Source organism: Diaporthe amygdali (assembly GCF_026229845.1).
Source record: "Diaporthe amygdali strain CAA958 chromosome Unknown NODE_10_length_1141467_cov_65_626103, whole genome shotgun sequence".
NCBI lineage: Eukaryota > Fungi > Ascomycota > Sordariomycetes > Diaporthales > Diaporthaceae > Diaporthe > Diaporthe amygdali.
Window position 1 is genome coordinate 117,535 of NW_026517030.1, and position 22,352 is coordinate 139,886.

The following is a 22,352-nucleotide window of genomic DNA, read 5'->3' on the forward strand; positions in this document are numbered from 1 at the left end:
GGTGCGTTGAAATCCAAAATTGTGTCATGCATGTAAATGCAAGTTTCCGAAGGTGATGAATTGTTTGCTGCTCGGGACGTCGTGACGGTTCGAGGATTGACACATGTTATCTTGTTGCAATGGGCGCTTGTCTGTCTTGGTACTGCTCAATGACATTTGATGCTCGGCGAGTCCTTCATAGTAGGATCGTGGAAGCTACGAGCTAGCCGTTCATTCTGCTCCTTTCGTGCCTGCAGAGGTGCGACTGCCATGCTGAACCGGTCTCTGTTCACACAAACGTGCCTTCCATGTGGAAGCCCAAGGGAATATCCCTTCCAATGGCAGAAGAAAGCAGCTGTTTTGATCACCAACCTGAACGTCTCTCAAGCTGGCAATATTTCATGCCAGGTTGCCGACTTGCTCTCGACTACGGCCTTCTTACTCATCAAACTAGTTCAACAGCATTTCGCTTCATTCAATAATTTTCAGCCGACATGACTCCAGAGCAAAGTCGCAAGAGGCCTGCCTCTGATGAGGAATCTGTCTTGCTGCTCGACTGTACCCTCGTCAACGTCGAGAATTGCCCTGAAGTTCTCGAAACAGTGGAGATAGAAGTCGAAGAACCAGGCACAGTAGCACCCAAAAGACACTGTGGCGATGCGGGAGCTCCTGATTGTGTTTCGGTCGGTCGCCCCAACTGCATCGTCTAGTAAACAAACCCAATAGGTGATGATGCACGCGCACTGAGTTGGCAAGACCACCGAAGAAGATGGGGATGGAGGGCTTAAGTTCAGCTCGATCATATGCTCCGGCAGCTGACACAATTCCACAGGGATCCACTCGTCTGTCGCCCGCCGAGGAGAGACAAAGGGGGCTTGTCTCCGCCACCATCAACATCAATTCGAAAGTCCAACAGAAACTCTCAGAGCTGAGGGACCCATTCGCTTGGATGTGCATCTGCCCTCCCAAGTGGAACATCGATACGGGCGGCCTCGACTACGAAGACGAAGACAGGGACGATGAGTATCAAAACAAGAACATCTGCGACAACGGCAAGACTTGCATCTGCACCAAGCCCGCCGAGGTCTACTTTGACCATCCGTGGGTGATCACCTACGCTGGCTATTTAAAGTGGACGGCAACTCTAAACATGGTTCCACTTCGCTGCCCCGATGTGTTCGGGATAAACATTTCATGCGATCGTAAGTTTGTACCTCCAGCCTCAGGGTAAGTGCTGAACTGACACAATCAAGATGAGGCCTACGGAATGCTGGAGATACTAGAGAACTTGGTTGTCGAATATGACAAAGTATCGAATTGGAGGGAGAAGTGGATGGTCTGTGAAGCTCTGATCATGTTTCTCCTTGGACCCGGGATGCAGTTCTCCAAGTTAGTCTCACGTCATCCTGTCACCCTGTCATCCAGTCCGCATGGCATTTATATCCCAGGCCCCTGCTCACCTCTGGGACTATACAGAATCCACAATGGTGACCGAGCTGATGCGGCAGCCGAGCTCGTTGGCGCCATGTTTCTCGACATGCTTGCGGTACTCGATCAGAACTTACTCCTTGGAGACGGCGACTACAAAGTCGAGAACCTCGGTCTAATGTTGGCTCTATTCATCAGATTCGCCAATGAAATGCGCCAGTGTGATTTACTCCGAGCTTCAAGACCGCGGCCAAAGATGCGGATGAACCCAAATCGCTTCGACGACTGCATACGCGAGTTTGTTCGAATTTACAAAATCACTACTAAGGTTCTCCCTAGTCTCGAATCTTCAACGGTTGTTTCTGATACTGGCAACAAGTTCGAAGTCAAAGCTGCCTCGTGGTTATTTCAATGCCACCTGGAGGCTTATACCATGGCCTACGCCCCCAAACCGTGCGAGGCTGGAACAACCGCGACAATTGGCGGGGACAGGTTTGACTTAACGACTTGGAGCAGCATCGACCGTGCGTGGCATAGTTCCAACGGATGTGACCCTTTGAACAAGGAGGACATCGATGCGCTCAGAGCGGGAAGGATGATGCAGGTCATGTAGAGTCGATACTGCACAAAGCTCCCAGGCGCAGCCCCTGTGGATCGTTCGCAGAGATGGTACTTTGGGCCAGCCAGGCGATATGCCGCGTACAAGTCCCTGCTTGTCGAAACGCCCCCCACTCGAACTTTCGGCTCTAATCAGGGCCTGCAATACTCGTGTTCTTGTGACCATGGCCAGCCTTGCATTTACGCGCCGGTCTCACCAGAAAGTTTGAGCGATGTTGCGTCTCGGACACGGCGAGCCATACCTGGGACCCCGTTCACTACCCAGGATGAGATGGTGGATATTGGATCGTAAATGTGAGCTGAATAAGAATTGGAAGATGAGGGACCAGCAGGGTGGTAGGCCGGCGGTATTGTCAGAGGTGCCGTGGGAGTGTTGATGGAACCATGGGCGGACAAATTGACTGATGCCCTGGACGATCTCCGGTGCTCCCTATCATTTGAGGCTATGGGCTGACATTGGGCGCCGTTGAAATAGTTCAGCTATCGAGAATTGCTGTATGTAGTGGATAATGGCCTTTGCTCCGGCGTGCTGCTGCTGAAGTCCGTTGTCTCGCTTCCCGGGCTTTGGTATTGGCAAGGGGGTCCACGCTGACTCTAGCCACTTTCATGGCCAGTACCAACGCCCTGCCGTATCGTATGTTAGAACAGACTGCCACAGCCAGGGTCATCTGTTTCGGGCCTGGAATCTCGTGGGAGAGTTCAACACCACGCTTGGCAAGGGCCGTTCACTTTACGTGGCTGTATCATCAAAGTGGGAAGCGACGTGGTGGGCAACAGCAGCCTCGTCGCCTTCGAATTCACCACAAACTGGACATGCCACAGCCTCAGACGTAGTTTGAGAGCCGGCGGCCGAGCTATTGCCGGGCTGATCATCTTCGGCAGCGGTGGCGCTGTTGTTATCGTTGCCTTTCCCGCGCCCCTGCTTCTTCGGCTTCTTCTCCTTGACATAAGCATCGAGGCCGATCTGTTGCGGCGGCAAGTCTGGCTCTTCAGCGTATCGGATGTCGCCGCCGCCATCTCTTCGCCGACCTCTAAATGGGCGATTCCCTGGGACGTGAGCGCCCGGCTGCTGACCGTCTTGGACTTCCGTATCCTGCACCCCTCCAACGAAGCCGGCTGAACCGCCTGGCTGCCCAGAACTTGACGAAGAAGTGGAAGACATGGTCTGCACTCTCCCCACTCGCCCGTCTGTGAGCCGCACCTTGATGCCGCGTGGGTGATTCCCCCGCGTCAGGACTTGGCCGATGACGCCCTGCACGGTGCGCCCTGTTGGCTGGTCGGCCTTGAGAACAATGTTGACGCCAGCCCCCGGGACGACCTCGCGTATTGTAGGTACCGGAGGATGTCGTCGTCGATCCATTGTGTGAATTATTCAGTTTTCGTACGTCGTCCTTTCAGCCGGAACAAGGAGCAGAGTGAAATGAATGAGGTCAGATTTGAGATGTTCAACTCATCAATTTAGTGGGTGGGGCTACTCTTTAGTAGGACCCATTTGGGCTGCTGCTGGCGCTTACGGCGGCTAGACAGTGGGCCATAACCCCCAAGTTTACGCGCCTTTACAACCACGAACTGACCTACAGGGTCCTCGACCGCGGCCTCAAGCAACGTCTGAATGTCAGCCGAGTTGCTGAATTTGTTTCCCTCTTTGAATTGGTTTAGACTGAACATCTGTACTGAATCTGTCTCTCACAAATCTACTGCCGCCTACCAAGCCAAGAAATCTGTGTCGGACGCCATCACCATCAGGCATCAAGTCCTTTGCCTCCCCCCCACGGGATTGTGAAATTTCATCGATTTCGGTTGTAGAGTCAATCCATTTACATTTCCATCAGGTCCATTCCAAGAAGAGCGGGCTTGTGATCACCTTGCCTCCATCCCACTCGCGCCCAACAAGGTATACAGACTGGTGCTGGCCTGGAGCACGAGCAGGAATGGAGACGGCCCCTACCACTTGGGTCGGCAAAGCCACATCGTCAACCAGCTCGGCACTGACAAAGAGTCCAGCTCCTCCGGCTATCTCCCATCTCTGCCCGCCATTTCCATCAAGCTCCTGGATCGGAGCTTCAAATTCGAACGTGGGCTGGGCCTTATGAGGATTGCCTTTCAGAGGATCCCCAACCTTGACGTAGCCGCCCAGCGTGCCCTGAATCTTGATGGCACCAGGAAGCCTCACGTTATCCTCGAAGGATACCAACACCCCGTCAAAATCGCCACTGGTGTGAGTCTCGAAGGACACCAAGTTATCTGACTTCTGTGCAACCACCTCTTCTGGGACATCAAGAACTCCGCCAAAGGGCTGGACATTGCCAATCTTGACAGCCCCAATTGTTTCAATGGTGCCTGTCCATACTGCTTCTCGGTAACGGTCGTAGAGCCTCGCTCCACCCCATTTGATCACAAGCGTCTTCTTCGATGGTAAGCCCGAAAGTGTCCGACTAGACTCCGATCGCAGGTTACGTTGCCAGATGATACCACTGGCATCCCACGCCTCGATCGAGGAGAATCCACTCGACCCGTGGAAAGCGTAGTCCACACTCACCTCACCCTGAGAGCTCACACGAACATCGTCACCCTGGATTGTCCCCTCACTGCTGATATAAGCCAGGCCAACCAGTCTCTCCCCGGTTGTGGCAAAGGTATGGCGAGCCCTGAGAGCTTTGCCAACAGCCAGCCGGTCCAACGACGGAGCAAGAACGCCTGTCAGGCCACCCTTGGTACCAAATACTGCCGTTCCAGGAACACCGCCACCACACCGTCCACGATGCTCGTCGGAATTGGCGCAAACTCCCATTTTCCAGCCCCTCCGCACAGCGTCCTGCAAGAGCCACTCGAAGTGACCCCACGCGCTGCCGATTTCGAGGAGCCTCTCGAGCTGCGGATGGTGCCATGCTAGGTTACACCTCCGACCACCAACATGTGGAATCAAGAGGTGCGATTCTGGTGAGTGCGCGTAAGTTGCGTAGACCTCGTCGAGCGGCCACGTCCCAGGCTGCAACTCAGCTGGGCCATGTTCGTTCCATTCGAAGCTCCTGGCCACGTTGCCGTGTCTATCCAGCGGGAATTCAGTGGGCTTGGAGGGGTCGTCGAGGAACACGACGTTGTGGTCACCTCCTGCCGCCGAGTTTCCGCACCATTCAGTCCCGGGAAAGATGACCACTTCCCCTGGCTTGCTGGTTTCTTTGATGATATCAATTGTCTTTTCCCAGCGATCCTTGGTGATGTTGAAATCGTTTGCCGTATATCCAATGATATCCAGGCCAGCAATTTTCTGGGCGTAGGAAAAGTTGTATGTCGTCGAATTCGTGCCGACTGTGTCGTCAGAGTGTACGTGGAGATCGGCATACAACACCCGAGGGATACCCAGATGGCTAGTCACAGAGACCTTGTCTTTGCGTTCTTGTATAGTAGTGCCTTTCTCATCTACCAGCGCCACGGTTACCAGGTGTTCTCCTTCAGCTGTTAAGGACACGATGCTTGAGCCAGTGGTCCATCCGCCGCTGCTCAAAGGCACTTGCGTTTCAACTAGGGTGCTGCCACTGTCTTCAGCATTGATTTTGATCTGGGCGTGAAGACCGAATTGGTTCACTGTCGCATTACCCCAGACATCCTCGGTGTGGATGTGGACTGGAAAATCAATACCTGGGCCAACAACCCTTGGGGTGATAACCTTCAGCTTTGCAATATCACCACTGAAAATGTTGAAAGACAAATCCGGTTTGATGGGCGCAAATCGAGAGGTTCCGACAGGATCGATATACCACCTCATGCGGAAGTCCTCTTCGACAAATGTCTGAACTCGAGTTCCTCTGGCGCCAAACCGTGTATCGCCGATGCGAACGACAATTTTGTCCCCGGGATTGAGGTATCCGTCAACGATATCAATTATTATGGCCTTCTGAAAAGGCCTCTCGTGCCCCTTTTGATCGAAGCGCACTGATAGGCTTTGAACCGTGGCAGGTGTCTGAGACGGCAGCAACTGGCCAGGCTCATATTCCGCAGATACATAATTGTCGGCCTTCTCGTCTGACGTTTGCAAAAGAGCCCAGTCCTATAGGAGTAATCAGCTGACAACGTTGATAAACATGCAACTGAAGATTTCCAGGTATATACCGAATAAAACTTGAAAGTGCCCTTGATCCATGCCCCGTCAGCCAGTCCACTTCCCCCAACGGTGTAAGTGATGATCACTTCTGTCCATTGCCCGGCGACGAGGCTAGTCGTGTTGCATTGTAAGCTACTCAAGAAAGGCAACTCCTTGATATACTGATATAGTCCCTCCGGAGCGAAGTAATTGCCGGCTAGAGCAGCTAGCTCATCTTTGGAAAGTTGCTTCATGGTTATCAAAGGGCACGCACACACGATATGTATTTGTCAGTTCGCAGATCGCCTTCACATTCGATTTCAGTTCGAGTTGATTGTATGTCGGCCTTATGCAATTTTTACCTCGCATTCAGGGCGACTCCGTATAACGGAGACGGGCGACGATTACTGCATGAGACCCATACCGAGTCAAGGGTTCGCGATATCCGAGTCTTTCGATGTTCATGTTCTCGCGCCTGAATGGATCCACTGTTGCATCCGTATCCCGCGTGTTAGTGCAATTGCGTGCTATCACGTCAGCATCTTTCTAAGTGCCGTATGCTCTGTACCTGGCTCCTCACCAAGGTGCAGTACGGAAAAAGGGTTAATACCGCATGGTGGAATTTGAGAAGCAATGAGAACCTTGAGTAGCATCTAAAATTCAAAAGTAGGTACCTAATCATGGGATCAGTCAACTTGTGGCACTTCTTCCAAACCGGACACTAGCTTGACTTTCGTCCGAGTTACTGAGACCATGCCCAGCCTCACTGAAACTCGGCGTCTAGCCAGAGACTTTGTTGATTCTGACCCTAACATTGGCCGAATCTGGGACGCGGGTGTCGCAGGCTCTAAGTCTTTCAAGCGTGGCTTCAAAGGCTATGTGCTCCCTGTGCTACAATGGCTGCCGAATTATTCGCCAAGTTGGATTTTCAACGACTTGGTCTCAGGCATTACCATTGGCGTCTTGCTAGTCCCGCAAAGTCTTTCCTATGCGAGCGTTGCAAACATACCGGGCTCATATGGCTTGCTATCGAGCTGGCTGCCGATGTTGATATACATGATCATGGGCACGTCTAAGGGTGTGTACTTACGATATGTAGCTGTGTGAGGTTCTGTTCTAAAGTTTCATATTTCGCAGATACCACTTCTGGCCCGACGGCTATCATGGCTCTCCTTACGGGTGAAATTGTGACCGATTTGGCCAAAGAAGGGTATGAGACCCACGTCATTGCTACCGCAGTAGCTTTCATGTGCGGGCTCTACGGCCTTGCAGTCGGCTTCTTAAAGCTTGGCTTTCTCTTGGATTTGATCCCCGTACCTGTGTTGAGCGGCTACGTCTCAGCGGCAGCATTGACAATTATCATACAACAAATTCCATCCATCTTTGCCGAGACCGCCTCGGCAGACTCGGTGGCAGAGTACATCCGCGGAATATTCCAGAAGCTGCCGACGACGAAGTGGAGGGACTTCGTCGTCGGCTCCTCAGGAATAATTCTGCTTTGCGCTCTTCAGTACGTTGGACGTAGATGGGGAAAGAAACATCGAGCACTTTGGTTCTTGTCCATCTCTCGGGATGCGCTTATACTGATCATATTCACGGGCATGAGCTATGGAGTGAACAAGGATCTGAAGAACCCTCTATTCAAAATCAGCAAGACGAGCGGAACCGGGATACTGACGCCAACGGTCCCCGATACCCAGCTTGCGGGCAAACTGGCCGGCCGTGCTGTGGCGGTCTTCCTTGCTACAGCCCTCGAGCACCTAGCTATTGGCAAGGCATTTGGTCGTCGACACGGCTACACTATCGATCAGAGCCAAGAGCTCCTTTATATCGGTGTAGCCAATTTCGTCGGGGGCATTTTCTCGGTCATGCCCATCACCGGCGGTTTCTCAAGGACAGCTGTCAACTCCGAGTCGGGAGTCAAAAGCCCGCTCAGTGGTTTGGTCACAGCAGCTTGTGTGCTCGTCAGCATCTACAAACTCTCGGGGGCATTTTATTGGATCCCCAACGTGACTCTCTCGGCCATCATAATCACTGCTGTGTGGCCGATCATGCTATCGCCGAAGGTATTCTACAAGTACTGGAGGACGTCTCTCTCGCACTTCATTGGGAGCATGATCGCGTTCTGGGTTACGCTGTTCACTTCGGTCGAGTATGGAATCGCCGCTGCAGTTGCATACAGCCTGGTTTATGTTGTGTTCGACGTCATCCATTCTGCCTTGTATGAGACCTCGGCGGCTAGATATCAAGAACCAAGCGACACCCATCACGTTTTGAAACATGGACAGGATCGGGTCGGTTTTATAGAGGACGAATAATGAGTACCAATTATTGGGGCAGGTCACATATATATTTTGCCGACTGAACTTTCCTTGGTTTGCTCTTGGTGGCCAGGAATAATAAGGTAATTGAGCACCAGATTGATAACTCTGAGGTCAAACACACACAGTCTTCCCATCAGTCACAGCCAAGCCGAAAACTCTGCAGACTAAACGCAATTATCTGCCACCCCACCTGCTTGCTCCAGGGCTGTTCCAATGCAGGCTTTCGAAACGCCCTTTTTGACGAAGAGTGTGCTATTGGCTGCCATGTCCCAAGTCGAATTGGGGTAGGCTACATCAGCCCAAGTGAAGTTCCAAGAGCTGATATCTCCACAAGCATTGACCCTGCGGAAGAGGACTTCTCCATTGTTTCCAACCATTCCCAGCTGCAGCCCCCGGGCCTGGATTTCTAGATTGAACCAGGTTCCATCGCTTACAGATTTAATGTTAGTCATGACACAAGTGTTGGTAGACCAGCCGTCGAACATGGTGGAGCTCGAGTATGCGTAGAGTGAAACTTCTGGAGAGTTGTACACGGGATCCTGGCTCTGAAATCCCAAGGGCTCACCAGTTGAACAGTTGGTACGGACCCAGATCACCTGAGGTGTAGTTTTCTTGTTAGTGAAATGTATCCGAAATGTTCTGGGATCATGGTCGCGTACGACACCATCAGGCCCTCCCTCAAGATACCAAACTTGGTCATGGCAGATGTCTTGGACGGTTGTTGTTTTATTGAGGCACGTCCATCCATCTTCTGAAGTGCCAACTTTGAGACTGCTGGTCAGTGTGCCGCTGAAGACATTCGTCAGTCTCGTGCAGCTCCACAGCAGTAGCATGATCTGAAATTGAGCTCACCAGGTCCGCTTTGTGATTGGTACCCAAGTGAAATACCCACACTCTCCGAGCAGAGGCGTGATGGACCAGCTGTGATCTTTAGCATGTCCGGACGACGATCCGACGCCGCCTGTAATGCCAGCTTCAAGGGCCTTCCGGAACTGCACATCCCCAGCAATGTATCCTTCCAGGGTCCACATAGTTGAGTCTGTCTCGCGGAGCTCACAGCGCATGGGGTAGTGACATTCCGACTTGAAGAACGGCGACTCGCGGCCCCAAATATACGTCGTTGTGAGCTGACAGAAACTTGCACAGTCTTGTTCGGCGTTGGCATAGTCCTCACACTCACCCTGTGCATCGAGATGTTTGGGAGCCGGACACAGAGGCTCTGAGTAGTCCTCGTAAAGTGTAATATGAGAGTAGTTGAGACCGTCACAAGGATTGCGTCCGACCAGAACCCGGGCTTGAATTTCAAACTGGTCACGGGTGATTTTGGACACTGCCAGAAAGGGCAACGAGGCGAGAGCAAAGAGAACCAGCATATTGACTGCCCAGATGTGTTCGCTTGAGAGAATTGAGATTTTCTACTTCACAAGAAAAGCGATTGTTCAGGATTTTGGAAGCTGTGACAGAATTTGTTGCAGTCGTCCTGGCGGTTGAGGCGAACAGATTATCTTCATGTGCGATCCGAAGTGGGCGATCACCCAAGAAGAGAGAAGAGCAGACGGTCATGGTCAGACACTCCCCTTGGTGTTGGGAATCCTCTATACGGACAGCTGACCAAGTCATATTGGGCAGGTGCAACGGCTGTAGTGGTGCGTAGAGGTTGTCTTCCAATATTCCTTCCTCCACAGTACTGTTTCTAGACTTACAGTTAGGTACCTCGGCGGGCAAGGCATAAACACAAACAGACCTACCTGGGTACCTAGGTACTTGGGATAGGTACGAAGAGACGTCTGGCAGTCTCCAGGCCCCAGCCCACCAGACCATACCCGCTGCACTCTCCGGGCAATACATGTAAGGTGCTCGCACGCAGGCACACATGCTACGCATTGGAGCTGGACAGTCAACTTTCATCAAAGGATACCGTAATGACTGACTGTATTTTTATTCGTAACCCGCACCTCGCTCATGCATTTGTACTAAATTGTACAAGACATTGCAGTCGCTATGTTTTGAAATGTATTCTTCGATCTGAACTCCAGTTTACCCCCCAGCCTATTAGTTTCCATCCCTGTGTAGCCAGCCAAATGCCACTTCGACAGACGTCCCGACGTCAGGTCGAAACGGCTGGTCGTGGCCTCAAGGCCGGTCATTTAGGAAAGTCTTGTTCGGTTTCAGTCAAGGTGCCTAGAAAGAACCACCCATCTCAACATCCTGGCCGTTGATAGTGAAGGTCTGCACCACAACTCCATCCTTTTCATTGTAACTCATACCATCATCCGAGTCATCGTCATTTCCACCCCAGCCTGCCAGGTGCTTGTCTAGAATAAGCCGCCGGTTCAGGATATCCTCATAGGTTACCCGCTTCTTATCATCCGCAATATTCTCAGCTTGGATTAGCGTCAGAAGCAGGAATCCCTCGACAATCATAGTCGGGGTGTTGCAGAGCAGCTGGCCTGTCTCCGTCCACTGCATTGCTGACGCGACGATGAGAAGGGCGAAGACTGTCATGATAGATCCCCAGCTGGCAGTGGTGCTTTCTACCCATCTTCCCACTGTCTTGCTGATGCGGATGTTAAGTGAGTCCTTCACCACGTGCTGGCTCTGCGGCACCTCAATACCAATAAGCCCAAAGATCTTGCGGTCCTGGGCGACCAATCTGTCGAAGTGTTTCAGAGCCAACTTGGCCTCACGCGCATCCACATTCTTGAGGATGAATCCATCGATGAAGCCAATCAGACCGGTGTATGTGCCGATGATCAGGAACCAGTTGTCATCGAATTCCATTGGGTCTCCGACCAGGATCCACGTTCCAAAGACAAAGGCGGAGATCACGAGACCAACTGAGCCTCCAATGATGTATGCGTAGATGTCAAGACCCTTGACCCATCTGTTCAACTTGAAAGGTTCGCTGGCGATGGTAGGATTGGGGGTCATGTCACCGGTCATGCGACGAAGCTGCATCTCAATTTCCGTGTCGAGGCGCTCAATCCCCTGCACTGTCGCGTCGAGGTGCTTGTCATGAGAGCTACGGATGTTCTGCAAGAAGACCGTGGTGAAAGTGATTTCTAACGCCGTGGCGGTGTTGACGTCGAGTTGCCAAGTATCGGAGAATTGCAGCGGAATTCCTGAGAACACCCAGCCAATGATGCCTGCCCAATAGATGAGTAGGGCAATTAGAGATCCAGTAGCCTTGGCTACGCCGTTAGAGATCTTGTCGAACATATCCTGCTTGTGATGCAGGGAGTCAATGACCTCAGACCTGATCTTCTGGGTTGAGGCCCTCAGCCTGGCGCGCTGCTCAGCCGTGAGGGAACGGACCATGCGTTCGTTGGACTCGCTGCGGGAGATGAGGCCGCAGATTCTTTGAAGGAGGCCTCGGGTGTTGTTGTTCTGCTGCCGCATGAGAAGTGTAGCAGATGTGTAAGCCTGGATGGAGGAGACATCCTGAAGAATGACCTGCCAGGTATCCGTGGGACCAAAGACGGCGCCCAAGACTCCCCAAACGACAAGCAGAAGAAGCACCACACCCAGTGTCCACCTCGACCCTGCCGCTCTCACTACTGCATCAAGGACACTGCCCTTCTTCTTATCCGGACGTGGAGGCAGGGGCGCGGTCCCCGCCTGGCCTAGTTGCTCAAGTGACTCATGTGTGAAGTGCCGGCTCAGACGTGCGCTGGTCTCGAGGTAGTGCACTTTTTCGGGGAGGTTGAATGACTCTTGGCTGGGATATTGAGTTGGTGCCGCCGCCGAAGTAATGTACTGGGCCTCAGGGGCGTTTTTGAGGTCGTGGAAGAAGTTCTTCACGGACCGAAACGGGTTGAAGCCCATATTGAAAAGAAAAGAAAACCGTCTAGATCATCTAAATTAAAAGAGTGACAACAACCCCTACACGCGCAGCGTACAAGGTAACAATAACAGAATCTGAATTAATTCCAAGTATTGCACATCACAGATGGCCAAGAAGGAAAATCATGTAAATCACGAAGAATTGAACAAGAATAAACGAAGCCAAGAACGGTCAAGCAACAGCCAAGTTTATGTCAAAAGGAAGCCAAGCCAGGTGGATGGGGATCTACACCATTTTGTGGAGGATGCCCGACGGCCACCGTGAGCCTCGTCATGATATTAGAAACTGAGACTCCATGAGAGACTGCTTCAAAACATGCCAAGATACCACTTATGTGGAATCACGGATGATCTGCTTACGTCCGTCTGAAGCAGCCAGGTCCACGTGATCGTCTCGTAGTAGGCGTCCGAAGCAGGCAAATGGAAGGAAGAGGCGCTGAATTGTGCTATAATTGTCCGGCGACGGGCGATCAAAAGCATAGCATGGACGAAGAAAGGGCAGGCCGGGGCGGGAGACCGGGAATACGCTGCAACGTTATACCCACAGTAAGTGCGGAAAACCCCATATTCCACAGCGGGCCACCCTGTTCTCGGAGAAATCTACCCGCAAAGGCCCCTAGGAGATTTTCCTGGCCAGTCAGTGATCAGCCCCGCTGCGACGAAGCTTGTTTCGTGTCGGCGGCCTAAACCGCTGCCCGTCCCGGGCGAGGAGCCGCGCATAACTATGACCCACCTTGTTTCCTTCTGGTGGTACGGACCTGAGCATCAAACTCCGGATGGAAAAGGATGACAATTTCTGCCGATGACAATTCTCACGCTTCACCGGGCATTGTGTTTTACGCACAACGGCAAGACCTGTCGTGGCGGCACGCCAAGACAGCCTGATGCTTTGAGGGCAAGAGCACGCGTCGTCTATTCTTTCATCGGCAGCTCGTAACGATGAACAGGTTTGCAGATCACGAAAGCGAGAAGATCGCAAGATGACAGCCACAGCCGGAGCATCACAACATCGAGGTAACCATTTCCCATAGGCGGGCACTTGTGCAAAGATTGGACGTCGTGGGAGCCGTGCAAAGTAGGTTCATGAGTTCATTAGATCACGGACAGCCCGAATCTAATCGACCGCTCCGTCCAGCGGGAAATAAATGCTGGCAGTTTGATTCATGTTTCTCTGTCATTGAAATCCAGTCTCCTCAATTGGCCGCATTCGAAAGCTGAAGCACCCGTCGTTCACATGCGCGAGGTATGTTAGCATCACCAGGTGGATCCATGACCTTACTCAGGGGCTACAACCTTCTGACAGACCAATTGCTACCATACGCCCTGTGCGGCTGCATGACAGTAACATCGGACGATTCCGATTCGGACCAAAGTTTACGGTTAGACTTGTACTCGCGGCTAACTAGTTTCAACCCGTGGCCAGCTGGGCAGGTGAAACCACAATAGTTGATCACTTATGTCGGCGACATGCAGAATACTTATTCGGGCAAGGAGAGAAAGGGGCACCATCACCCTTTTCACACTGAATCACATGTGCTCTGTATTGAACCTAGCCAGCCTGAAGATAAGTCATGCAGGTATTCGAAGATACAACGAACGATGATTGCAGGCTATGGCCAAGCCTCGTATTTGTTGTATGTGATACATCAATTGTTGACTCGCTGGACTGGCATGCTGAGTTTCGGACTTGGTTGGCTGGATACTTCAACACGGCACGTCTGCAGCTCCTGACCGAACAAGGCCTGTTGTGTGACGTCGTCGGCTTTGGCTGTAAAGAGTGGACAGCTAAGTTGCCTCAGCCTTCATGCCGTCCTGGAAAGGGGCATCATTGCGCAGTCACCGATATTGCACCAGGATTTTACGCTTGAAAATTCTATCCACGTCAGCCACTAATTATAACAAGGTATACTCGTCGCGATATGATGCCAAGCGTGGTCCCACTTGTTGGCATTGCCCTGTGTTGGCTTGTTAATCATATGTGAGAGTACCTGCCACGTAATCATAGGAAGAACAAAAGACCGAGTCGCCAATGACCCCAAGCTGTGGAACACACAAATACTTCAACTAGGCACCTTTGATACTGGAAGAATGTTTAATACGAGCAGAGTGGATAACTTCTAGTGGGCTAGTCTGCAAATACATTAGTTCAAACGTCTGTCATGTACATCACACGGTATATGATTTGCCATTCCAAGTTTGATATTATCATGCGCTCTCCACTGCTTCCGGCTCCAGACCGCGACGAAATTGTTGGGATCTCGAGAGAGGTATAAGCCTCTTACAAAAGGATCCTTTTGAATTAATAGATAGATACGGCTCGCTGTGAGTCTTGAGCATAAAAGGCACATGCAAGACGCAGCAAGTTGTCTGTTGTGCCCAGCTCAGTGTCACGACCATGAGTATTCAGTTCAAGTATTAGCATGGTCACGGAAAATTTAAGTGACCGAGTCAAACTCCCAGGCTAGATATCGGAAAGTATTTCTCGTAAATTCATTGTCTCGCTCGTCCTTCTAGCATCCTTCTCATCTGAGACAGAAGTTCACTTTCATGACTCGAAGCCGCCAGAACAGTCATACCATGGGTTTCCAGAAGCTCTGAATACGCGAAGATGGGCAGTCAAGGACGCATGATCCAATATCTCCACGTTGGTATGCGGTCTCGTTATGATCTATTCACATTCTCGTGTTTCTGGCATTCCTAATGGGTGTGTGTATGGAAATATGAATTGCTCATGGCAGTTTCTGAACAGCTCATAGAAACAACTACGTATGAAAGGAGCCCCCCCCCCCCCGCCCGTATTCGTGTGCCGGAGTCCTTGTCTGATGTTGTAACCGGATGTGGCTGCAAGGTAGTCTTAGACCGACACAGCAAGAACACAATACTGGAGGGCCAAAGTCCTCTGGAAAATTTGAGGTTCAAGTAAAGATGATCACACCCAAAATTATGTCCGAAAATTATACTTTATAAGTCTAGCAACATGTATTATTTGTCCAGGCAATTGAGGTGGTAAGGGATCATTTCCTCGGCTGTCATATGATCACAAATGATGGTAGGATATACGTCCCGAAGTTTAGGAAGTTATTCAGTGATGGAAGTATCCGATTTAGTCAGGCTTCCCTCGAAGGGTCACCTCGAATGAATGCGAGTCTAATGATTTAACTTTGTGGTTGCCATCTAGTTACTGTTTGTGGACCAACCCGGAAGAGCTGTAAGCCCTGTATATATCATCGTCAGCGACGCCAACAGGCAGTGATAGAAGGAGATAACTTACAGCCGTCGACATCCTCATCCACAGCTGACTTAATCGTGCAGTCGTTCTGAGCCGACATGTTCTGGGTAGTTAGAGTGTCACAATTGACATAACATGCCGAATCCATTGTCCTTTGAAGCGAGTCGTCCTTCCAGCCGAAGACATAATCACCGTGGTTCCCATAACCCGTCTCATCGTTCATCGACCACACAAAAGGCTGTGAACCGTCGGTGGGCCAATCGCTTTGGTTGTTAAACTGTCGAGTATCCCAGATTGTCTCAAACATGAGCTGTGGAATTCTAACCGGGTGGGTTGACGGACAAGGTCCTCCGGACTCAAAGGTACCGTTGGCAGGGTAGGCTACGTGATCCATATGATTCGGACTATCCAAATTTTCTCCATCCCAACAACTAATGTAAGAGAAAAATTAGTTAAGCCGCCGTGTACTAGGACAAGGGGGAAAGAAAGCCTCACGTTGGGAACCTAGCATTGACCATGATACCAGCTGGGCAGGGGCTGGATGGAAAGTTTTTGGTCTCTGGGTAGCGAGTGTAGAGATCTTGCAGACATGTATAGGTCAGCTGGCGGTACTTCTCCGCCTTGTCCGCTGTACGAGCTCCTTGATCGCCAACGAGCATGCGGAAACCCTGTGTGTTGTGTCAGCACACAAGAGGTTGGAGCCAGCAACCGCACTTGTCTTTGGAAATTATTTCAACTGAAACCCACAGGCCTGAAAGCAGTGACCTTGCTCCTCTGTTCGAAGTCGGCCAATCCATCCTGCATATAATAGACAGTCATGCCTCCGTTGGCACCTTCGAAGCCCACATTTCCGCGAATCGGCACCCGCTTGTACGTTCCATTTCGAGCCTTAAAGAACAAAACGGCGGTCCAGTAATTAGAAAGGTCTTCCTTAAATTGACAAGATGTACACGTCGATAGGCTTGGAAGGTCATGGTTGCTCGGGTCCATCGATGTGTTGAATGAATTCTGTAGGTACGATCAGACATGTTTCCGGCCATGAAAATTGACAGTAAAGGGAGAGCCACGCACACCGCCAACAATCTGATGTAAATGAGGGGACGGATTCGCTCCTGGGTTGACTAAGGGATCAAGTCTCGTCACTGTCAACTGAGAACACCCGAATCGGATCAGAGCGGTCGTCGGCATTACGGCGCCGAGCGCCATTAAGGCAACTGATTTGACGTGCATCGTGTTTATGCGCTTAGTCTCTAGTTCTTTGGCGCCCCGGAATTGCGAATATGATCTTGTATTCAACACGGTAATCTGAATGTCAGAAGGCCCAAAATCATCAAAGACCATTCTTCAAGACGGCAGCAGGAGGTTTTATTGTTTTCCGGTTCCCCTTATCTCCGCAACTGCCGTCGAAAAGTTATTAAAAGACTTGGTCTCATATATTAAATATTCACGTGTTGCATTTCTTGCGGATAATTCCAATCAATCGCCAATGCATGGCATCAAACCAATCTCCACATGCAGGAGGATTTTAAATAGCCGGACCATACCACGGTCAATCTCAGTCCGCTCTACCCAGACCGACCATGCCGATCCTTAACAAATACATATGGCCGCATTGGAATCTTGTCGTGAGATCAGTCGCTCAGAACAATTCTGACAACACAGCTTGCGAGGAGTGCAGGGTGCCGATGGTCTCGCCTGCCCACGGGACATAGATCTAGGATGCGGAAGTGCTTGGTCAGACGTAAAGGGCAAGTTCAGAACCATTCGAGGACAGCTTGAGGACAGCTTCATGCCTGGAGAATAATTTTCGGCCTTCCCAGCAGTCCAGCAACTTCACCAGTCGCCTAGGCAGTCAGACCTTCCTCTTCCTCTGGGCCATGTTGTCTACTGTCCACATGTACGCTACGCTGAAAAGGGCTCATGGCCACTACAAGGGGGTTTTCTACATAACGTATGTTGTTGTCATGTTCTATCTTCCGGGTGTTGAGGGTCGACTGGTTGTAAATATACGTCTGTTCCCTTAACGCTGCCGCCAGTTTGTTTTATTCAATATTAGTATACTTTTCAATTGTTTTCAGGTCGCGAATCTACGAGGATTTCCTCAAAAATGCATGCTATTCAAAATATTTCGATAGGAATTATCAGCTCCGACCTTCGTCTGGACCACTTTGAAAGTCGCTGTCGTATGGCTAGCTGTAGCTTCGAAGGAGTCGAAGCCACTTTTGGAGAATAGCCCCTGTCCCGCATCCGACGCGGCAGAAGGGCTCCACCTTGAGATCGCCGGGTGCTTTAGCCGATATCGTGGATGTCCCCAATGTCACTTCGCTTCATTGTGTCCATTCATTGATTTCTTCACCTCCTCAAACTTGACAGTCCGACGTGATCCTTGAGAGACATCACTTCTCACGATACATCGTCACCATGCCTGTCCTCGCCGTAGGCTCTAAGCGCCTGCACTTTACAGACTACCCGGCCGCATCCGACGCGACCAAGGGAACCATTGTCTGCCATCACGGCCTTGGCAGCTCCCAAAACTTCTACACGCCAATCGTTCCCCGGCTCACTCAGGCTGGGTTTCGAGTAGTCACATTCGACACCACTGGCGCGGGGCGCTCAAGATATACTCAAGTCGAGCAAACTGTCAGCTCCCTCGCAGCCGATGTGCTGGGTCTTCTCGATGCATTGTCCATCAACGACAAGGTCATTGTGGCGGGACACTCGATGGGCGGGATGGTAGTCACCCACCTGGCAGCTGAGCACAAGGAGCGGATCCAGGCTGTAGTCCTCATCGGGCCTGTCTACCCGTCGGAAGGGGTTTCAAAAGTCTTTGAGAAACGCATCGAGACCGTTGAAAAGGAAGGAAGTAAGTCAAGCTGGGACAAGTGACCCTGTGCCACAAATGGACTGACTGAATTTGCAAATAGTGGAGGCAATGGCAAACACAATTCCTACGGCTGCTACGGGTGCAAAGGCGGGGCCTCTTGTCGCAGCGTTCATCAGAGAATTGCTCTTGGGACAGGATAAAGCAGGGTATTTGTCGAACTGCCGAGTCATCGCCAACGCCACCAGGCCAAGATATGAGAGTGTCCAGTGCCCGGTGCTCTTGCTGGCTGGGGAGGAGGACAAGTCGGCACCGCTGGAAACGAGCAAGAAAATGTTTGAGGAATTTGGAACAGAAACCTCGAAGAAGCATCTTGAGGTGTTGAGTGGCGTTGGCCATTGGCACTGCATTGAAGCACCAGCAGTCGTGGGCGACAAGATCGTGGAGTTCCTCAGCTAAGGGACGCCTGAGTCCCAGATTCATGAGCCTACCTAGCGTTCTGAGAAGTGCCAGACTGCCTACATAAATAGAGTCTGAGACAAAACGATGGAAATGATGGCGGCACGCTTGGGTTTGCTGTCAACTATCAGAATCAGAGAGGTCTGATTTAGCAATTTATTGACACACACAATTCAGGAGACCACATTTTCAGCCAAGACTGTTTGGGGCGACCTTAATCAGGCCAAGTTAGCAATCAATGGCATATGTTCAAGTGAGCATCAGCAACCTGCTGCAGAGGTGTGCAGTCACAATGGCGAGGGAGTGATTCCCTACAGTCCGCTGCATGGGCAGGAAGGAATGACACAGGGTCAGTCGGAGCATTTCTTCCTGGTGTTTTCAATGCCCGTAGTAGAAAACTCGCAAACATGGCGTCACTGAAAATGAGCCAAGCAGCGTTAGTGCTATTGCTCTTGCAGCAACGATCGCCACACATACAAGCACTGGGAATGGTGAAGTCACCGATAGCCCAAATCTTCCAATCCGACGTCATCAGGCTGTCAACCACACACAAAACACGGTATATTAGGGAGGAGCAAAGGCTGGATGAGTGAGCGCAAGCGCGTAGGATGATAATATTTGACACTTTTCGTGTGCAGCATTAGGAAGGAACAGACAGACAAGCAGCCTGAAAGACAATTCAATCGCCATCCAAGATGTCGTCCGCTCGATCTCTCTTCTCAAACACCAGACTTCTCTCCAGATCATTCTCATCGACAGCCACAACTTCAAGAAACGTCCCTGCACGGCTTTCGCACGCTCATCCCAATCTGAACTCTACAATCTCAAGCAGGATATCTCCATTCCACACATCCACAACAACCAAAATGGCTGATCGCACCGTTGAGTCTGAGACCATCTCTGAGATCACCCAGAAGGAGAAGGAGCTCACTGGTCAGGCCGACCCCGTGAAGGGAGGGCCCACTGCCCAAGCCCAGCGACATGTCCACCAGGGAATTGCCGACGGTCGCGTCGTAAGTGACATTGCCAAGGGAGAGGAAGCCATCACCCACAACGGCGCTCCTGTGGCGGGCGGACCTGCTGCTACAGCACAGTCACAGGCAGCTCAGGCGAGCAACGAGGTGAGTAGTGTGCCCGTTTGAGTCCACAGAATGAGGCTTTCTGTCTTTTCATGTCGCTTACATAGCGTTCAGATACGGAACAATCCCCAGACTCACACTGGAATCCTCGATGCTCAAACTATTTCGGAGATCACGGCTGCTGAGAAGGACCTCACCGGTCAGAGTGCCCCTCTGAAGAGAGGTCCTACAGCTCAGGCCCAGAAGCACTCTGGCGAGCCCATCAACGCGGAGACTCTCCATGATATTACTGAGGGGGAGAAGAAGGTGGCTGGTGACAGGGTCAGGGGCGGTCCGACTGCAACTGCGCAGTCAGAGCTGGCGAAGTCCCGTCGCTGATGGCGTTCCGAGGCGTTTTTGGAGGCATTGGGTTCATGAAAGGCGCCGTGACTAAGTCGTGGCCTGCCTGGTGCGTATGCTCATGTTGCGAAGTACAAGTATCTCGATGGATTCCTACGACTTATGTTGATGTTTAAGTAGCTGCTGCAAGGGACTCGAATCCCAGGCAGTCGTGGACTAGATGGACTAGATGTTATCATTGTAGTCCGCACATGTATGTGATCTTGGAAGTTTGCTGTAGCGATATGAGGATTCTCCGCAACGAATGTCCTGTAGAATGGATTGCTTACAATATAGATTGCTTCTGGCACGTTTCTCATGCACTGACTGTAGTTTCCGCCCGAAGATTTCAATTGGTGTTGCGCATCCGCAGAAGAACAGACAGCTTTCACATCTCACAACTTCTGATGCGGATGTTGCTGCCATGTGCAGCTTGACAGTAAGCCTTCTTCTTGTCGAGAGGAAGGCATCAAACCATTCTACGGCAGTCATCAGCGAATGGTTTCAGCACTCATTGATCAATCTGAAGGAGCTATGATACAGCCTATCGGCATTCAGGGGCCCTGAAGCAGTGGTCAGCCCCTGCCCACCCGCAGCTTACGCCCGCGAGTGATCATCACGAATTGCTGATGTGCGTCCCGGGTCTTGCCTTGTGATGGCCAGGCCTAAGAGCTGACGTCCAATCAATGAGCACTGCATTCACGGCCGTGACCCATAGAACATGAGAGACATGATCGGAGTCGGAGCCGCCAAACTCACCGGTAAGGGCGGACACTCGGAATCAAGTCAGCCTCCCCTGGTCATAATATGCGAGCTCGGACATGGTATGGCTTCTTTTTGCACTTGCATTTCTGATTCCTCCACTCTTTACGCTCTTCATATTTTCTTGCCACAGATTTACAGGGCGAAAACAAGAGGCCTTTCTCAATTCAATCACGAGCGCTCGTACAGCAACGAGGTACGTACTCAAGGATCGACTAGGTCTGGAGCCATGTGATGTGTTCAATGAAGCCTGGTTATTCCCAGTGCATTGGTTTGCTGGGTTGCAATCGCTCCAGACCGTGATTAAGTGTCTCTGACACCTGTCACGCCTGGATTAATTACAAAGCGCCCAGGTCCATCGTGATCAGCTTCCCCCGGCTGCGTCGGGACTTTAACGATGCGGTAATTCGAGGCAAGACTGGACAGAATTGTAAAATTTGCCGCTAGACTGAAATTTCGACAATGCGTTTTTCCATGTGAAGACGATACTTGTTTTGCAAGCTTCACAAGCCTCGGGTGCAACGACAAGCCCGATGAAAAGATAGATCACAATCTCGGTCGGAACTGCATCAAGCCGGTCGGTCCGTGCTTCGAGGCCGAAGACCGCGGCGTTCGGCCCAATCTATGTGTAAGCCGACGGATCCGGAGTTCTTAGTAAGGTTAGCGGAGCAGTTGACGGAAGCAGAAGGAGTCGAAGAGAAATCCAACTTGATGACAATTTGATGTCTGGCATAGCTTATGCACAAGGCAGCAGTTCGTATAGAGAATGAGTGGAGCACCAAAAACAACAGGCTATCAATATTTGAAGAGTTTACGGCAGTGAAACACTTGAGCAGGCAAATCGGATTATTCCTTGCCGCAGCGGTCGCCAATCCCTAGGCCCTGTTCCGAACGGAGGTATTCTCGAATCATTTTCGAGAACAGGCTGAGAAGTGCATCCTCATTGGGGGCTGTGTCACTTCTACAACGTGCTTTGCGACAGGGGCCTTGTTGATCATCCTCCATATGTAGCAAGCCACAATTCTGACCTTCCCACTTGTGCAAGTCAGATGCACAAATTGAGGTTTTATTACTGAGGTCGACACAAGTTTCTGATGGGCTGACACAGGGCGTGCCGAGTCTTCCGTTTCGGGCGCGCACCGAGGAACCCGCCGGGCTTATCCCACGTTGACAATCTAACGTTGACTGACCTCCACTCATTTTGTGCTGGGGGCTAAAACTTCCGTCTGCCGATATATGTATATCTTAGGCTCCCCAAGTTCGTCCGATGTTTATTTTACCTTATTTCCAGTATAACCACTCATAGTTCTTGACGTTCTGCATACACTGACATACTTTTGATCAACTTACT

At 51.2% G+C, this 22,352-nt stretch overlaps 9 protein-coding genes across 9 annotated transcripts; 4 read left to right on the plus strand and 5 right to left on the minus strand.

Annotated features, from left to right (window-relative positions):
- Nucleotides 1–473: 473 nt before the first annotated feature.
- On the plus strand, nt 474–2,020 carry J7T55_009006 (uncharacterized protein; the record flags this gene model as incomplete). The annotated part of the gene is made up of 4 exons (XM_053141925.1): nt 474–662; nt 812–1,181; nt 1,233–1,368; nt 1,456–2,020. 4 exons carry the CDS (start codon nt 474–476, stop codon nt 2,018–2,020), a joined length of 1,260 nt encoding a protein of 419 aa, XP_052994847.1.
- A 735-nt stretch (nt 2,021–2,755) lies between these two features.
- On the minus strand, nt 2,756–3,385 carry J7T55_009007 (mfs multidrug transporter; the record flags this gene model as incomplete). The annotated part of the gene is made up of 1 exon (XM_053141926.1): nt 2,756–3,385. The coding sequence occupies one exon, from the start codon at nt 3,383–3,385 to the stop codon at nt 2,756–2,758; it is 630 nt and encodes a 209-aa protein (XP_052994848.1).
- A 468-nt stretch (nt 3,386–3,853) lies between these two features.
- J7T55_009008 (uncharacterized protein) lies at nt 3,854–6,360 on the minus strand (the record flags this gene model as incomplete). The annotated part of the gene is made up of 2 exons (XM_053141927.1): nt 3,854–6,073; nt 6,136–6,360. 2 exons carry the CDS (start codon nt 6,358–6,360, stop codon nt 3,854–3,856), a joined length of 2,445 nt encoding a protein of 814 aa, XP_052994849.1.
- Nucleotides 6,361–6,859: 499 nt separating this feature from the next.
- J7T55_009009 (sulfate permease) lies at nt 6,860–8,424 on the plus strand (the record flags this gene model as incomplete). The annotated part of the gene is made up of 2 exons (XM_053141928.1): nt 6,860–7,184; nt 7,244–8,424. The coding sequence occupies 2 exons, from the start codon at nt 6,860–6,862 to the stop codon at nt 8,422–8,424; spliced, it is 1,506 nt and encodes a 501-aa protein (XP_052994850.1).
- Nucleotides 8,425–8,594: 170 nt separating this feature from the next.
- On the minus strand, nt 8,595–9,803 carry J7T55_009010 (uncharacterized protein; the record flags this gene model as incomplete). Its single annotated transcript, XM_053141931.1, has 2 exons — nt 8,595–9,219; nt 9,283–9,803. The coding sequence occupies 2 exons, from the start codon at nt 9,801–9,803 to the stop codon at nt 8,595–8,597; spliced, it is 1,146 nt and encodes a 381-aa protein (XP_052994851.1).
- An 808-nt stretch (nt 9,804–10,611) lies between these two features.
- Nucleotides 10,612–12,255, minus strand: J7T55_009011 (uncharacterized protein; the record flags this gene model as incomplete). The annotated part of the gene is made up of 1 exon (XM_053141932.1): nt 10,612–12,255. The coding sequence occupies one exon, from the start codon at nt 12,253–12,255 to the stop codon at nt 10,612–10,614; it is 1,644 nt and encodes a 547-aa protein (XP_052994852.1).
- Nucleotides 12,256–15,447: 3,192 nt separating this feature from the next.
- On the minus strand, nt 15,448–16,843 carry J7T55_009012 (uncharacterized protein; the record flags this gene model as incomplete). The annotated part of the gene is made up of 5 exons (XM_053141933.1): nt 15,448–15,488; nt 15,545–15,933; nt 15,998–16,170; nt 16,250–16,510; nt 16,574–16,843. 5 exons carry the CDS (start codon nt 16,841–16,843, stop codon nt 15,448–15,450), a joined length of 1,134 nt encoding a protein of 377 aa, XP_052994853.1.
- A 1,080-nt stretch (nt 16,844–17,923) lies between these two features.
- On the plus strand, nt 17,924–18,782 carry J7T55_009013 (uncharacterized protein; the record flags this gene model as incomplete). The annotated part of the gene is made up of 2 exons (XM_053141934.1): nt 17,924–18,365; nt 18,427–18,782. The coding sequence occupies 2 exons, from the start codon at nt 17,924–17,926 to the stop codon at nt 18,780–18,782; spliced, it is 798 nt and encodes a 265-aa protein (XP_052994854.1).
- An 866-nt stretch (nt 18,783–19,648) lies between these two features.
- J7T55_009014 (uncharacterized protein) lies at nt 19,649–21,880 on the plus strand (the record flags this gene model as incomplete). Its single annotated transcript, XM_053141935.1, has 7 exons — nt 19,649–19,903; nt 19,976–20,211; nt 20,573–20,678; nt 20,958–21,063; nt 21,143–21,197; nt 21,503–21,629; nt 21,737–21,880. The coding sequence occupies 7 exons, from the start codon at nt 19,649–19,651 to the stop codon at nt 21,878–21,880; spliced, it is 1,029 nt and encodes a 342-aa protein (XP_052994855.1).
- Nucleotides 21,881–22,352: the final 472 nt, after the last annotated feature.